Raw genomic sequence first — 16,572 nt, 5'->3', positions numbered from 1 at the left:
TTTATACTCTTGTGAATTCAATGGTTTTTACTAGATTACTTGTAGTTTTTCATGTTGTGTGTCTGTAATTTTTGCAATGACTTGGTGCTGCCTATCTCGGCCAGGACGCTCTTGAAAAAGAGATTTTATATCTCAATGAGCCCTTCCTGGTTAAATAAAATAAAGTTCCTAAATACATTTTAAATATATTGGAAACAGGTTATCAAGTTGTTTCACATGCCATGTAACATTTTAGAATTGCAAACAATGTTTTGTGTGGTTATGGGTATAACCTACTAGAGGAAGTCTAGGCCTATGTGACAATACTTCCTCATTTAGGTTTAGTCATTTGTCAAAGTATGGCGACTGCGCGTTTCACCCTCCCTATTCTACTAACTCTCCTCCATCATTCAGGTAAAAACATTTTATAAGACATCTGTATAGTGATATTTAATATATTGATTAGACATGTGTCTAATCTGATTAGTAGGTTAGTAAGTAACAGGCAGTATCATTTGTACGGATTACTCTGCTTATAACCAGTCCAAATCTAATTGTATTTTACCGTGAAATGCTTACTTACAAGCCCTTAACCAACAATGCAGTTCAATAAATAGATTTAATAAAATATTTACTTAATAAACGACAAAGTAACAAGAAATGTACATAACAATAACGAGACTATATACAGGGGGTACCGGTACAGAGTCAGTGTGCAGGGGTACAGGGTTGTCGAGGTAATTTGTCAAGCGACTGCATAGATAATAAACAGCGAGTAGCAGCAGTGTAAAAACAAATGTAAATAGTCTGGGTGGCCATTTTATTGGTGTACTGGATGTCTAGCCAGTGGGTACTGGATGTCTAGCCAGTGGGTACTGGATGTCTAGCCAGTGGGTACTGGATGTCTAGCCAGTGGGTACTGGATGTCTAGCCAGTGGGTACTGGTTAGACTGTCTAGCCAGTGGGTACTGGATGTCTAGCCAGTGGGTACTGGATGTCTAGCCAGTGGGTACTGGATGTCTAGCCAGTGGGTACTGGATGTCTAGCCAGTGGGTACTGGATGTCTAGCCAGTGGGTACTGGATGTCTAGCCAGTGGGTACTGGATGTCTAGCCAGCGGGTACTGGATGTCTAGCCAGTGGGTACTGGATGTCTAGCCAGTGGGTACTGGATGTCTAGCCAGTGGGTACTGGATGTCTAGCCAGTGGGTACTGGATGTCTAGCCAGTGGGTACTGGATGTCTAGCCAGTGGGTACTGGATGTCTAGCCAGTGGGTACTGGATGTCTAGCCAGTGGGTACTGGTTAGACTGTCTAGCCAGTGGGTACTGGTTAGACTGTCTAGCCAGTGGGTACTGGATGTCTAGCCAGTGGGTACTGGATGTCTAGCCAGTGGGTACTGGATGTCTAGCCAGTGGGTACTGGATGTCTAGCCAGTGGGTACTGGATGTCTAGCCAGTGGGTACTGGATGTCTAGCCAGTGGGTACTGGATGTCTAGCCAGTGGGTACTGGATGTCTAGCCAGTGGGTACTGGATGTCTAGCCAGTGGGTACTGGTTGTCTAGCCAGTGGGTACTGGATGTCTAGCCAGTGGGTACTGGATGTCTAGCCAGTGGGTACTGGATGTCTAGCCAGTGGGTACTGGATGTCTAGCCAGTGGGTACTGGATGTCTAGCCAGTGGGTACTGGATGTCTAGCCAGTGGGTACTGGATGTCTAGCCAGTGGGTACTGGATGTCTAGCCAGTGGGTACTGGATGTCTAGCCAGTGGGTACTGGTTAGACTGTCTAGCCAGTGGGTACTGGATGTCTAGCCAGTGGGTACTGGATGTCTAGCCAGTGGGTACTGGTTGTCTAGCCAGTGGGTACTGGATGTCTAGCCAGTGGGTACTGGATGTCTAGCCAGTGGGTACTGGATGTCTAGCCAGTGGGTACTGGATGTCTAGCCAGTGGGTACTGGATGTCTAGCCAGTGGGTACTGGATGTCTAGCCAGTGGGTACTGGATGTCTAGCCAGTGGGTACTGGATGTCTAGCCAGTGGGTACTGGATGTCTAGCCAGTGGGTACTGGTTAGACTGTCTAGCCAGTGGGTACTGGTTAGACTGTCTAGCCAGTGGGTACTGGTTAGACTGTCTAGCCAGTGGGTACTGGATGTCTAGCCAGTGGGTACTGGTTAGACTGTCTAGCCAGTGGGTACTGGTTAATCTGTCTAGCCAGTGGGTACTGGTTAGACTGTCTAGCCAGTGGGTACTGGTTAGACTGTCTAGCCAGTGGGTACTGGTTAGACTGTCTAGCCAGTGGGTACTGGTTAGACTGTCTAGCCAGTGGGTGACACAGGAACTTAGATGAAGTACTAATGTTTTAAGTCATGTGATATGTTGATTTTTACAACATTAAAGTAATTGATATACTTTTAAATTGGAAGTACAGTATGTAATTAACTGTAGGGCACATATAAAAAAAAATACTGGTTTTAAATGTGTTGTAATATAACAATGAGTAATACAACAATGTTTGGTTGTGATAGCATACTGTACTATTGTAAGAACAAGTTCAGTGTCATTACAGTAAAGTCAGTGACAGGAAACTACGCCATTTGTAGCATAGAACTTCTTGCTCCCGGCAATGCAAAGCTCAGCTGTTTTTAGACGTCTGTCAGCCAACCACAAATATGTGGGCTGAAAAAGACCCCCTCTCTTGAGCATCCAAGTTATCTATGCTTTTAGGCAGATTAGGTTGTACTTCCTGGAGTTATAATTCATCATGTTGCTTTTACTGAACGGTTTCTGAAACTGAACTTTATTTAACCTTTATTTAACTAGGCAAGTGAGTTAAGAACACATTCTAATTTACAATGACAGCCTACCAAGGAACAGTGGGTGAACTGCCTTGTTCAGGGGCAGAATGACAGATTTTTACCTTGTCAGCTCAGGGATTCGATCCAGCAACCTTTTGGTTATTGGCCCAACCTGCCGCCCCAACTGAACAGTTGATAGTGTGTATCATATCCTAGTTCTTTATTGTAAAAGTACTTCTGTATTACTTCTGTAACAAAGGTTGTGACTCTGTTGATCTAAAGGCAGCTGATCTTATTAATGGGTTCATCTTTAAACCGTTTAGCAAATAGGGTGTATAGAGAAATTCCTGCCCAAACTACAAAGCCTGCAAATTGGGTCATTACGATGTGTTAGCCAGTTTGGCTATTTGCAAAAACAAAAAATGTGCACATATTCCTTTAGGAGGTTGCGTTGCTAAATTCATATATCCTACTGCTCTATTTGTCACATTGTACGATGGGCTTTTTCATATTTTTTTACATGACGTTTTCTGTGTGTTTATTTCAGAGCCCAGTGCTGAGAACTCTGTGTTTGTGCTGAAGGGACAGGATGTTCGCCTGAATGTCCAGACAAATGTTACACTGCAAGATGTTGATGTGCTATTTTGGAAGTTTAACAGATCAGTCAATGTTGTAAAGTACCCCCCAAAAGCTACCTTTGAAAGTTACCGAGGTAGGGCTGAATTTAGTGTGGGAGACTTCTCTCTGCTACTGAAGAACCTCCAGGAAGAAGACAGTGGACTTTATGATGCAGTAGTGTCTGGTAACAAAGACAGAAACGTAGCTGCATACTTGATAAAAGTCCAAGGTATGTTTGGCAGTTTGTTTTCTATTTTATTATATAGTGACACAGTTACAGTATCAATCAATAGAGCTAAACATGTTGTGCAGGTTAAATGCATATTCATTTGGACTCTAGCTCATGTACTCAGGTTAAAGCACTAACAATAAATGGTGTCTATATGTTTTCAGTGAGTTGTGCCTCCAGTCCTGACAGTGAACTCTGACTCCACCATCAATGACACCTGTACACGCACACACAATAAACTAGACTACATGTCATATAAACTCCACTCCAGACCTGACTGCCCTTGACCAGCACAAAAACATCCTGTGGTGTACTGCATTAGCATCGAATAGCACCAGCAATATGCAACTTTTCAGGGAAGTTAGGAACCAATATACACAGGCAGTTAGGAAAGCAAAGGCTAGATTTTTCTAACAAAGATTTGCATCCTGTAGCACAAACTCTCAAAAGTTCTGGAACACGATAAAGTCCATGGAGGATAAGAGCACCTCCTCCCAGCTGCCCACTGCACTGTTTCCTAGCCTCAATGTCACCTCAATGTCACCGCCGATAAATAAGCATTTTTCTACGGCTGGCAATGCTTTCCACCTGGCTACACCTACCCTGGTCAACAGCCCTGTACCCCCCCCACAGCATCTTTCCCAAGCCTCCCCATTTCTCCTTCACCCAAATCCAGATAGCCGATGTTCTGAAAAAGCTGCAAAATCTGGACCCCTACGAATCAGCCGGGCGAGACAATCTGGACCCTTTCTAAAATTATCCACCGCAATTGTTGCAACCCCTATTACTAGCCTGTTCAACCTCTCATATCGTCTGAGATCCCCAAAGATTGGAAAGCTGCCACGGTCATCCCCCTCTTCAAAGGGGGAGACACTCTAGACCCACACTGCTACAGACCCACACTGCTACAGACCTATCTATCCTACCCTGCCATTCTAAGGTCTTCGAAAGCCAAGTTAACAAACAGATCACCAACCATTTCGAATCCCACCGTACTTTCTCCACCATGCAATCTGGTTTCCGAGCTGGTCACGGGTGCAACTCAGCCACACTCAAGGTCCTAAACAAGATCATAACCGCCATCGATAAGAGACAATACTGTGCACCTGTATTCATCGACCTGGCCAAGGCTTTCGACTGTCAATCACCACATTCTTATCGGCAGACTCAACAGCCTTGGTTTCTCAAATGACTGCCTCGCCTGGTTCATCAACTACTTCTCAGAGTTCAGTGTGTCAAATCGGAGGGCCTGTTGTCCGGACCTCTGGCAGTCTCTATGGGGGTACCACAGGGTTCAATTCTCAGGCCGACTCTTTTCTCTATTCATCAATGATGTCGCTCTTGCTGCTGGTGATTCTCTGATCCACCTCTACGCAGACGACACCATTCTGTATACTTCTGGCCCTTCTTTGGACACTGTGTTAACTAACCGCTAGATGAGCTTCAATGCCATACAACTCTCCTTCCATAGCCTCCAACTGCTCTTAAATGCAAGTTAAACTAAATGCATACTCTTCAACCAATCACTGCCTGCACCTGCCCGCCCATCCAGCATCACTACTCTGGACGGTTCTGACTTAGAATATGTGAACTACTACAAATACCTAGGTGTTTGATTAGATTGTAAACTCTCCTTCCAGACTCACGTTAAGCATCTACAAAATTAAATCTAGAATCGGCTTCCTATTTCACAACAAAGCATCCTTCACTCATGCTGCCAAACATACCCTCGTAAAACTGACCATTCTACCGATCCTTGACTTCGGCGATGTCATTTACAAAATAGCCCCCAACACTCTACTCAGCAAATTGGATGCAGTCTATCACAGTGCCATTCGTTTTGTCACCAAAACCCTATATACTACTCACCACCTCGACATGTATGCTCTTGTTGGCTGGCCCTCGCTACATATTCGTCGCCAAACCCACTGGCTCCAGATTATCTACAAGACCCTGCTAGGTAAAGCCCCGCCTTATTTCAGCTCACTGGTCACCATAGCAGCACCCACCCGTACCACGCACTCCAGCAGGTATATTTCACTGGTCACCCCCAAAGCCAATTCCTACTTTGGCCGCCTTTCCTTCCAATTCTCTGCTGGCAATGACTGGAACCAATTGTAAAAATCACTGAAGCTGGAGACACACATCTCCCTCTCTAACTTTAAGCACCAGCTGTCAGAGCAGCTCACATATCACTGCACCTGTACATAGCCCATCCAACTATCTCATCCCCATACTGTTATTTTTTTGCTCCTTTGCACCCCAGTATCTCTACTTGCACATTCATCTTTTGCACATTTATCACTCCAGTGTTGTAATTGCTCAATTGTAATTATTTCACCACTATGGCCTATTTATTGCCATTTATTCGTATCTTACCTCATTTGCACACACTGTACGTAGACTTTTCTATTGTGTTATTGACTGTATCAAATCACATTTATTTATATAGCCCTTCTTACATCAGCTGATATCTCCAAGTGCTGTACAGAAACCCAGCCTAAAACCCCAAACAGCAAGCAATGCCGGTGTAGAAGCACGGTGGCTAGGAAAAACTCCCTAGAAAGGCCGAAACCTAGAGTGGAACCAGGCTACAAACTGTATGTTTGTTTAATCCATGTGTAACTCTGTGTTGTTGTTTGTGCCGCACTGCTTTGCTTTATCTTGGCCAGGTTGCAGTTGTAAATTAGAACTTGTTCTCAACTGGTCTACCTGGTTAAAAAAAGGTGAAATAAAAAATATATGCTTTGCTGATTTTTATATTTTGTGTGAGGAAGCAGAGGAACTATCGTGGGAGGAAGCGGACGACAACTCTGTCAAAGTCTGGATACCTGTCGGTGTCCTCATCATAGTTGGATTATTCGTCCTGATTAGCATTGTTCTTTGGCGAAAGATAAATGAAGGTAAGCTCAGGATCAATAACTGTTGTGAATACTGATGATAACAGGATGTGATTAAATGTACATTTTGTATATATTATATACACACACATCGACATGCATATACAAATACATACATACATATACAGTACACATACACCACCATTCAAAAGTTTGGGGTCACTTAGAAATGTCCTGGCTTTTGAAAGAAAAGCCTTTTTTTTTTGTCCATTAAAATAACATAAAATTGATCAGAAATACATTGTTAATGTTGTAAATGACTAGTAGCTGGAAACGGCAAATTTTTTATGGAGTATCTACAGAGGTGTACAGAGGCCCATTATCAGCAACCATCGCTCCTGTGTTCCAATGGCACGTTGTGTTTGCTAATCCAAGTTTATCATTATAAAAAGGCTAGTTGATCATTAGAAAACCCTTTTGCAATTATGTTAGCACAGCTAAAAACTGTTGTTAAGCAATAAAACGAGCCTTCTTTAGACTAGTTGAGTTTCTGGAGCATCAGCATTTGTGGGTTTGATAACAGGCTCAAAATGGCCATAAACAAAGAACTTTCTTCAGAAACACGTCAGTCTATTCTTGTTCTGAGAAATGAAGGCTATTCCATGCGAGAAATTACAAAGAAACTGAAGATCACGTACAACGCTGTGTACTACTCCCTTCACAGAACAGCACAAACTGGCTCTAACCAGAATAGTAAGAGGAGTGGGAGGCCCCGGTGCACAACTGAGAAAGAGGACAAGTATATTAGTGTCTTGTTTGAGAAACAGACACCTCACAAGTCCTCAAATGGCTGCTTCATTAAATAGTACCCGCAAAACACCAGTCTTAACAGTGAAGAGGCGACTCCGGGATGCTGGTCTTCTAGGCAGAGTTGCAAAGGAAAAGCCATATCTCAGACTGGCCAATAAAGATAAAATATTAAAATGGGCAAAAGAACAGACACTGGACAGAGGAACTCAAAAGAATCTGCCGTTTCCAGCTACAGTAGTCATTTACAACATTAACAATGTCTACACTGTATTTCTGATCAATTTCATGGTATTTTAATGGACAAAAAATGTGCTTTTCTTTCAAAAACAAGGACATTTCTAAGTGACCCCAAACTTTTGAACGGTAGTGTATATACAGTACCAGTCAAAGTTTGGACACACCTACTCATTTAAGGGTTTTTCTTAATTTTTACTATTTTATACATTGTAGAATATTAGTGAAGACATCCAAATGATGAAATAACACATATGGAATCATGTAGTAACCAAAAAAGGGTTAAACAAATATTTGATATTTGAGAAAGTAGCCACCTTTTGCCTTAGTGACAGCTTTCACACTTTCTGCATTCTCAATGTAGAAAATAGTAAAAATAAAGAAAAGCCCTTGAATGAGTAGTCCAAACTTTTGACTGGTACTGTATATATACACTACATTGGCCAAAAGTATGTGGACAGCTGCTCGTCGAACATCTCATTCCAAAATCATGGGCATTAATATGGAGGTGGTCCCCTCCTTTGCTGCTATAACAGCCTCCACTCTTTTGGGAATGCATACCATTAGATGTTGGAACATTGTGGCGGGAACTTGCGTCCATTCAGCCACGAGCATTAGCGAGGTCGGTCACTGATGATGGGTGATTAGGCCTGGCTCGCAGTCGGCATTCTATTTCATCCCAAAGCTGTTCAATTTGGTTGAGGTCAGGGCTCTGTGCAAGTTCTTCCTCACTGATCTTAACAAACCATTTCTGTATGGACCTCACTTTGTGCACAGAGGCATTGTCATGCTGAAAACAGGAAAGGGTCTTCCCCAAACTGTTGCCACAAAGTTGGAAGCACATAATAATCTAGAATGTCATTGTATGCTGTAGCGTTAAGATTTCCCTTTACTGGAACTAAGGGGTCTAGCCCGAACCATGAAAAACAGCTCCAGATCATTATTCCTCCTACACCAAACTTTACAGTTGGTACTATGCATTCTGGCAGGTAGTGTTCTGGCCAAACCCAGATTCATCTGCCAGATGGAGAAGCGTGATTCATCACTCCAGAGAACGAGTTTCGACTACTACAGAGTCCAATGGTGGCGAGCTTTACACCACTCCAATCTTAGGCTTGAGTGTGGCTGCTCGACCATAGAAACCCATATCATGAAGCTCCCGATGAACAGTTCTTGTGTCGGCGTTGCTTCGAGGCAGTTTGGACCTCAGACGTGTTACAACCGAGGACAAATGATTTATACGCTCTGTGCTTCAGCACTCAGAGGTCCTGTTCTGTGGGTTTGTGCGGCCTACCACTTCGTGGCTGAGCCGTTGTTGCTCCTAGACGTTTCCACTTCACAATAACAACACATACAGTTGACCGGGGCAGCTCTAGCAGTGCAGAAATTTGACGAACTGACTTGTTGGAAAGGTGGCATCCTATGATGTTGCCACATTGAAATTCATTGACCTATTCAGTAAGGCCATTCTACTGCCATTGTTTGTCTATAGAGGTTGCACAACTGTGTGCTCGATTTTATACACCTATCAGCAATGGGTATGGCAGAAATAGCCGAATTCACTCATTTGAAGGGGTGTCCAGATACCTTTACAATGTGGTGTATATTAAACAGTTCATATATATATAGAGCGTCTCTGAACATCTTACCTTTAAATATTTATTCTATTTTTATGTTGTTCAATTATAGGTGACAAAGAGGAAATTATAAACACAGAGTATGCTACAGTCAGGGTAAGATACTGTACCTCAGCTACTGTTATTGGAAAATGTATACATTCTAAATTAAAGATAAAGTTACGTTCATTTAATGCTTACATTTTAGCGCATTGAACAGCCACTGAGAAATATTACATTTATTGATTTGAGGTAATTAATGACCTTGTTTTATACCCGGGTCACCGTTCATAAATTCATAGTGAAGTTGTTACTGTATGTTTTTATTCTCCAGACTCCAGGTAACAGTCATGTAGGTGGTGAAGAGCAGGAATCTCCAGGTCCAGCATCACTCTCCATCTACAGTACGGTGGGACATCCCCAACCCCAGCCTGTGAACAACCAGCCTTTGCCTGTGGACCTCCCCATGGCCACCATGACCTCCATGCCTGAGAGTTTATATGCTGTGGTGGGGGAAAAGACTAGCCAACAATAATAATGCATTTTAACATTATTCTAGGCTGGGATTAACTCCGATTTTATTAGATTGCCCTTTGTTGGCTAAGCATCTTTTAAAGCCAATGTTCCTGCATTCGCTGAGACAGCTTGCACAATAAATGCTGCATATGCTAGCTAAATCGGAAATGATCTGTAAATGGTGCCTAGATGCAGTGGTGACCCGTCATTCAGGGCAGGTGTTTTGAGCCCAACATTTTTAGCAATGGGCTTGCCTGTTTTGCATGTTATTTTGGCATTAATACGTGTCACATATCAGTTTGCAAACAATGTAAAAAAATATATATATATCATTGAGTTAATAAAGCCGCTTACAAACATGGTCTCTTTTTTATTTTCTTGATTAATGGAGCTCCAAAATGCAGGTGTTTCAGCCTAGCTCAGTGCTTTCTGTGGTGGTGGGCAGCCAGCAGAAAATACGCGGTAGAGTTTCACACATTGGCCGCTGAGAGTGCCTGGAACCTGGAGGCTCTGTTCAATACCTTCCTTTGGGGGAAATAAAAGATGAGTTTGCAGCGCAGGGGTTACCATTGGACCTCGATTCCCTCATCGCCCTTCCGATTAGGATTGTTGGGCGTCTACGACAACGTCGGAGTGAGAGGAGGTCGGGTCTCAGGAACATTCATTCATCCACTTCTGCTTGCTCACCTCTGAAAGAATCCAGAGGTCCCTGAAGTGTGTACTTCCGAGAGGAGCCGAAGCCACCCGAGTTCCCTCGAGAATCATCGGCGACGAGTGAGTCGGTTACTCATAAGCCTATGCAACTGGGCAGAGCTGGACTATCGCCTAGGGAACGTTTCCGTAGACTGAGTTCCAACTGTTATCGGTATTGTGGGGCTGCGGGACATTATATTGCCACCTGCCCTGTTAAGAGACCTAATGACTTAACGGTCAAGAATCGTAACCCCCTACCACTCCTCTCCTCGGCTTTCAAACCTCTCCAGGAGGCTACCATCTTCTCCAAGCTGGACCTTCGGAGTGCATACCACCTGGTTCTGATATGCGAAGGAGATGAGTGGAAGACAGCCTTCAACACTGCCAGTGGACATTATGAGTACCTGGTCATGCTGTTTGGACTCACCAACTCACCACTGTCTTCCAGGCCCTGGTAAACGATGTGCTCCGGGACATGTTCAATTGATTCGTGTTCATAAACCTCGACGACATCTTGGTGTTTTCCCGTTCTGCCCAAGAACAAGTCTTCCATGTTCAACAAGTCCTTCAGCACCTCCTGGAGAACCAGTTATTTGTGAAAGCGGAGAAGTGCGAGTTCCACCGTTCTGCAATCACCTTTCTCGGATATGTCATCACTGAAGGAAATGTCCAGATGGACCCTGAAAAGTTGAAAGCAGAAGTGGATTGGTCCCAACCAACGTCCAGGGTGCAGCTACAACGTTTCCTGGGGTTTGCCAATTTCTCCCGCCGTTTCATTGGAGGCTACAGCACCAGTTGTGTAGGGATGCTACGGGAAAATGCAGCGTTTCCGAGCTATTGTGAATATCATGCTATTTTATTGTTCCCATTGTGGGTTTGCTATTTGCCACTAGCATTGTTTTATTATAGAAAAGCTGCTGCAACCGAGCGTAGCATTGGCACAGTAGTTTGAGGTGTGCGTTGAAATTCCAGTATTTAATTTATCATAATTGAATATCATTGTAACATGTATTGTTCTACAGGAAGAGCGCTGGTTACTGTTTATTTATACTGAACAAAAATGTGGAGGTCCTGGTCTGGCGTGGTTAAATGGGGTCTGTGGTTGTGAGGCCGGTTGGACGTACTGCCAAATTCTCTAAAATGACGTTGGAGGCGATTTATGGTAGAGAAATGAACATTCAATTCTCTGGCAACAGCTCTGGTGGACATTCCTGCAGTCAGTATGCCAATTGCACACTCCCTCAAAACTTGAGACATTTGTGGCATTGTGTTATCTGACAAAACGGCACATTTTAGAGTGGTCTTTTATTGTCCCCAGAACAAGGTGCACTTGTGTAATGATCATGCTGTTAAATCAGCTTCTTGATATGCCACCCCTGTGGATGGATTATCTTGGCAAATGAGAAATGCCCTCTAACAGGGATGTAAACAAATGTGTGCACAATATTTGAGAGAAATATGCTTTTTGTGCTTATGGAAACTTTTAGCAATCTTTTATTTCAGCTCATGGAACATGGGACCAACACTGTACATGTTGCCTTTATAATTTTGTTGAGTAGAGCTTTTTGATAATATCGTTTTTTGATGAATTATTATCTTAGCTAGCGAATAGCTAATGTTTACTCACCTTTCACATTGATCAGTTATAAGTCATCTCTTATCTGTGCATCTCCAACCATCCACACGCTTCCCGCTTCTCAGTGCATCTTTTGACCAACGTTCTCAATTTCAATTATATGCACGGGTGCCCTTTACTCACGAGCACACTGCTAGTTCCAAAACAAACCCTTATTTTGAAAAGGGTTCTTCAAAACACCCCTTAAGTCTACAAAGGTAACAAATAATAATTAGAACTGATGGCAGTGTTTAGGTTCTTAAATTAACCTTAAGGATTTTTTTTTTACCTTCAATTATCCTGAAAGGTCCCCCAAGAATCATTTATTTTTAGTGTGGTCTTTCAGTGGACACCCCCGTGAGTGTCTTTCAGAACCCCTCCTAGAACCCCACCTGATTCGTTTTGGTTGTTGTTAGTGACTCTTTGTTAGTTCCCCCTTCTGTTTGAATGACAATTTTTTGGTTTTGTTCTTGGGAAACGTAACACCCCTGAACATGTTATGCAGGTCATCAATCCAAACCCCCAAATTAGATACTTTTTCAACACTGATGGTAGTCAAAGGGGGCTTCATTGTCCATAAAAGGGTAGAAAAGAGGATACTGTGTAAAAAGTCTCTTCGCTTGTATCTGTGTTTCCTGTTGAGTTAAGCTACAATTAAAATCTCTTTCTGGCTCAAACCACACTGACAGAAGTAACACCAGCAGGCTACGTGTGATTCATGGAACTCATGTGTCTTTCACTTTACTTAAAGCCTGCCAATATAAATGCTTTATAGCTTGTTAAAAGCATGTATGAATTTTTTATAATGTCTTGTGATAAGTTATTTATTCTTTGTATCAAAATGTCACCTGACACAAAATGGATTAGTCAGGATCAGGATCATCATTAGTCAGGTAATGAGATATTTTAAGAGAGGCATACATGCTCATGACATGACACGTCTTACGAAGCATTACAATAGCCTCATAATGTATCAAACCTGGAGGCTTTACAGGAAATATCCACTTCAAAAAGGTTTTCATTAGTCCACTGTTAATACAGCGCCAAAATGTTATGCATGTCAGCAGTCAAGGTTTCAAGATATTGGACATTCAAGAAGCAAAGTGTCGCCGACCACATCCTCATGAGGGTGCAAAAGGCATCAGGAGTTACTGGCTTTAAACTACAATTGTCTCTATGTGCTTTTCCACAGCAGAAAAGTCCAATTCAGTAATTTGTTTGAATTGAAGATGGTTTAATAAAAGTAATAGATTAATAGAAAAACAGTTGAGTCATGTACGATCAGGCATTTTCTGTAATACTGAAATATTATAAATATAGAATTAACTATAGAATTAACTATATTATATTAATTAATATAATATAATATATTAACTATAGAATTAATTATAGAATTAACTTATGTTAAAGTTCATAAGAGTATGAAATGTTCCTATCTAGTATCGGTTCAAAGGGTCCACAGTGCATCACATGGTCTGTGACACCCCTCCCTCTCTCTCAATGGGCCAGGGAAGCTGATCCTAGAGCTGTACCTAAGTGAAACTTCAACCTACACCTAAGGGGCCATAATCTGTATTGGTACTATGAGACGAAGCTACTGTCTGTCACTCCAGTAACTAGCTCCAGTACCTAGCTCAACAACTAACAGTATCAGTTGACTGGCCTGCGTGGCCCAATGGCTTCTCCACAACTTCTATCTTCTTCTGCTGTTCTGTGCTGCCTCACTGGCTGTCATCCTGGAACCACCACGTACAGTAACATTTAAAGGTCACTAATAGTGAAAATCATGATTTTCATCCAATTCAATGAAACCAGTAAATTGACCCAAGTATTGTCAAATGACTGCAGCTTTTACACTGACAAGTTGATCATAAAGTTACTGGTCCCTTCCAGTAACTTTGGAATCAGGAAGCAGGCATTACTTCCAGGATAATGCAACTTAATTTATTGCCGGACATATTATACACCAATGGTAGCGTCTTATAATCTCAACTAATTTAAATATGTAACTCTTTAAAACCACATGTGCGCATCATACGGCTTTGTTTGCAAACCGTAAGATACTCAAGCAGAACGTGGCAGAACGATACTGATACCCCTTTGTATCTGTGTTGTGACTTTTAGCTAGCAAACTAATAGCATGCCGGAAAAACACACTCCACACTCCTTTTGTCTCTTAAATGAGGTCACCCTTGATGCAGCACCTATATGTGGGGAAGCTGTGCGAGCTGTCCTTCCCAGGACCCCTCTGTCCAGTCTGAGAGGCCTGACAAGGAGGAGTATATAGCTGGATTTGTCTCCCGCTTTGGGGATGACTGATGCCAAGTGGGTGACTGAAGCCTGCTTAATTGAATCGGGGCACATGGGTCCCTCTCCTCTCCCACTCCACTCCCCATCAATCTCTGTAGATGGTTGTATTTCCTAAAGCCTAAGTAATTAACTTCTACGTGATATGACATGACACTTTGTTACTTTGTATGATTTTTTACAAGCATTCAGACGGGAGATGAGTGTTACAAATTGGACGAATCAATGGGGTACTGCACATTGTAGGGTGACCAGGTTCCTATATTAGGAGTATGGCTCTAATAAAAATGTTCTGTCGCTTTTATTTCTCATGAGTGTTCATGTTGATCAACATTTTGGCTATGCTGGTCTATGATCAAATAAATGTCTCATCAATACAAACAATTCTGAACATATTGCTATTTATAATGTGTCACATCCTGATCTGTTTCACCTGTCTTTATGCTTGTCTCCACGCCCCTCCAGGTGTTGCCCATCTTCCCCATTATCCCCTGTGCATTTATACCTATGTTCTCTGTTTGTCTGTTGCAATTCACCTTGTCTTGTCAGGTCCAGCGTGCTTTCCCATCTTCCTGTTTCTCAAGTTCTGTTTCCTAGTTTTCCTAGTTTTGACTATTCTGCCTACCCTGACCCTGAGTCTACCTGCCTGACTCTGACCTGTTTACAAATCTCTGCCTGTCCTCCACCTGCCCTTTGCCTGCCCAGTGTTTACAATACATCATCTGAGAACTCCCAAGTGGCGCAGCGGTCTAAGGCACTGCATCTCAGTGCTAGAAGGATCACTACAGACACCCTGGTTCGATTCCAGGCTGTATCACAACCTTGTTGTGATTGGGAGTCCCATAGGGCAGTGCACAATTGGCCCAGTGTTGTCCGAGTTTGGCTGTCATTGTAAATAAGTATTTGTTCTTAACTGACATTTTTTATTTATTTTTTATTTAAAAAAATAACTGTACTATCCACCTCCTGTGTCTGCATCTGGGTCATATCATAGTCATGATAGTACGAACTGGCCATTACTGACCCAGCAAACAGACCAACTCCACAATGCTGTCTCCCAGCAAGGAGCCACCATTGGAAGACACAAGGAGTTAATGCCTTACAGAGGGACTCCATACCCTGGCAGAACGCCATGACCAGGCGTTCGATACATTGCTGGAGCAATTCTGCGAATTCCCTACTAGGCAGGGGGCCACACCAGTAATCCCCCAGACTCTCAGCAACCCCACTACCAGTGCCATTTCTTCCCAGCCTACCCCAGTGTCCGAAGAACCCCGCTTACCTTCTCCGGAGCTCTACGGCGGAGATTCTGGAACCTGCCGGGCCTTTCTCTCCCAGTGCTCCCTCATCTTCGAGCTGCCGCCTTCTTCATTCCCCTCTCACCCCTCGAGGATAGCGTACCTCATAATACTGATGTCTGGGAGGGCACCCACCTGGGCCACGGCGGTGTGGGAGCAACAGTCCGCCATCTGCTTCAGTCTGGAGGAGTTTGTGGCGGAAGTACGGAAGGTGTTCGATTCTCCATTGTCCAGGATATAAGTTGCTCGTAAGCTGCTCCAGCTACGTCAAGACTCCCGTAGTGTGGCAGACTATGCAATGGATTTTAGCACGCTGGTGGCTGAGCGTGCCAGGAACCCGGAAGCATTGTTCGACATGTTCCTTCACGGATTATCGGGGGTGATCAAAGATGAGCTCGCAGCCCGGGAGCTGCCCATGGACCTCCCCCATAGCCTTGACCATCTGGATCGATGGGCGGCTACGAGAACGTAGGAGGGAGAAAGAATCTGTGCCCTGTCGCCACCTCCGTGGAAACCCGGAAACCCCTGAAGTCGACATGTCCGAGTGAACCCGATGTCACCCGAGTTCTCTCGGGAATCACAGATGGCTGCCGACTCGCCTCCTTCGGAGCCCATGCAACTGGGCAGGGCTAAAATGTCTCTGGCTGAGCGCTTACGCAGACTTAACACCCCTAGCTGTCCATTTTGTGGAGCTACAGGACATTTCTTAGCTACCTGCCATTAAAAACCCAGATTCATCAAGTAGGTACGAGTACACTGGTGAGTTGTACGGGGAGTTTCCCATCCTACATTGCTCGTATCTCCATGCTACCCTGTTGTGGGGCGACCATTCCAAATCTCTCCGGGTACTCATTGACTCTATGGACGACGAGAGCTTTATGGACGCTACCCTTGTGTTGAAACAGAGAATCCCCACACAACCCTCCATTCCTATGGATGTCAGAGCGTTGGAAGGGTGCTCTATTGGCAGTCCCCCACACTACATTTCCCATTAACCTAAGAGTGTCAGGCAATCACAGTGAGAG

The 16,572-nt window shown here is 43.6% G+C and overlaps 1 protein-coding gene across 2 annotated transcripts; it reads left to right on the top strand.

Annotated features, from left to right (window-relative positions):
- The first annotated feature begins 318 nt into the window (after nt 1–318).
- Nucleotides 319–9,993, top strand: LOC109874583 (sodium channel subunit beta-2-like). Of its 2 annotated transcripts, none has more exons than XM_020466560.2 (5): nt 319–393; nt 3,319–3,618; nt 6,396–6,521; nt 9,192–9,235; nt 9,453–9,993. In XM_020466560.2, the coding sequence occupies exons 1-5, from the start codon at nt 339–341 to the stop codon at nt 9,651–9,653; spliced, it is 726 nt and encodes a 241-aa protein (XP_020322149.1). In that variant the 5' UTR covers nt 319–338; the 3' UTR covers nt 9,654–9,993. The 2 variants fall into 2 exon arrangements, with proteins under 2 accessions (XP_020322149.1, XP_020322151.1); XM_020466562.2 differs by having other exon boundaries at nt 325–393; nt 6,399–6,521; nt 9,453–9,991.
- The last annotated feature ends 6,579 nt before the right edge of the window (nt 9,994–16,572 follow it).

Source organism: Oncorhynchus kisutch, linkage group LG30 (genome assembly GCF_002021735.2).
Source record: "Oncorhynchus kisutch isolate 150728-3 linkage group LG30, Okis_V2, whole genome shotgun sequence".
NCBI classification, from domain to species: Eukaryota; Metazoa; Chordata; class Actinopteri; order Salmoniformes; family Salmonidae; genus Oncorhynchus; species Oncorhynchus kisutch.
Note: the sequence above shows the minus strand (reverse complement) of the source record. Positions and strands in the feature narration are given on the sequence as shown.

What these genes read in the sequence shown, in the direction of transcription:
- LOC109874583 (XM_020466560.2), top strand. Translation starts at nt 339, where the DNA reads ATGGCGACTGCGCGTTTCACCCTCCCTATTCTACTAACTCTCCTCCAT. An exon ending in AACTCTCCTCCATCATTCAG is followed by an intron (nt 394 to 3,318) that starts GTAAAAACATTT and finishes TGTTTATTTCAG; the next exon opens with AGCCCAGTGCTGAGAACTCT. An exon ending in TTGGCGAAAGATAAATGAAG is followed by an intron (nt 6,522 to 9,191) that starts GTAAGCTCAGGA and finishes GTTCAATTATAG; the next exon opens with GTGACAAAGAGGAAATTATA.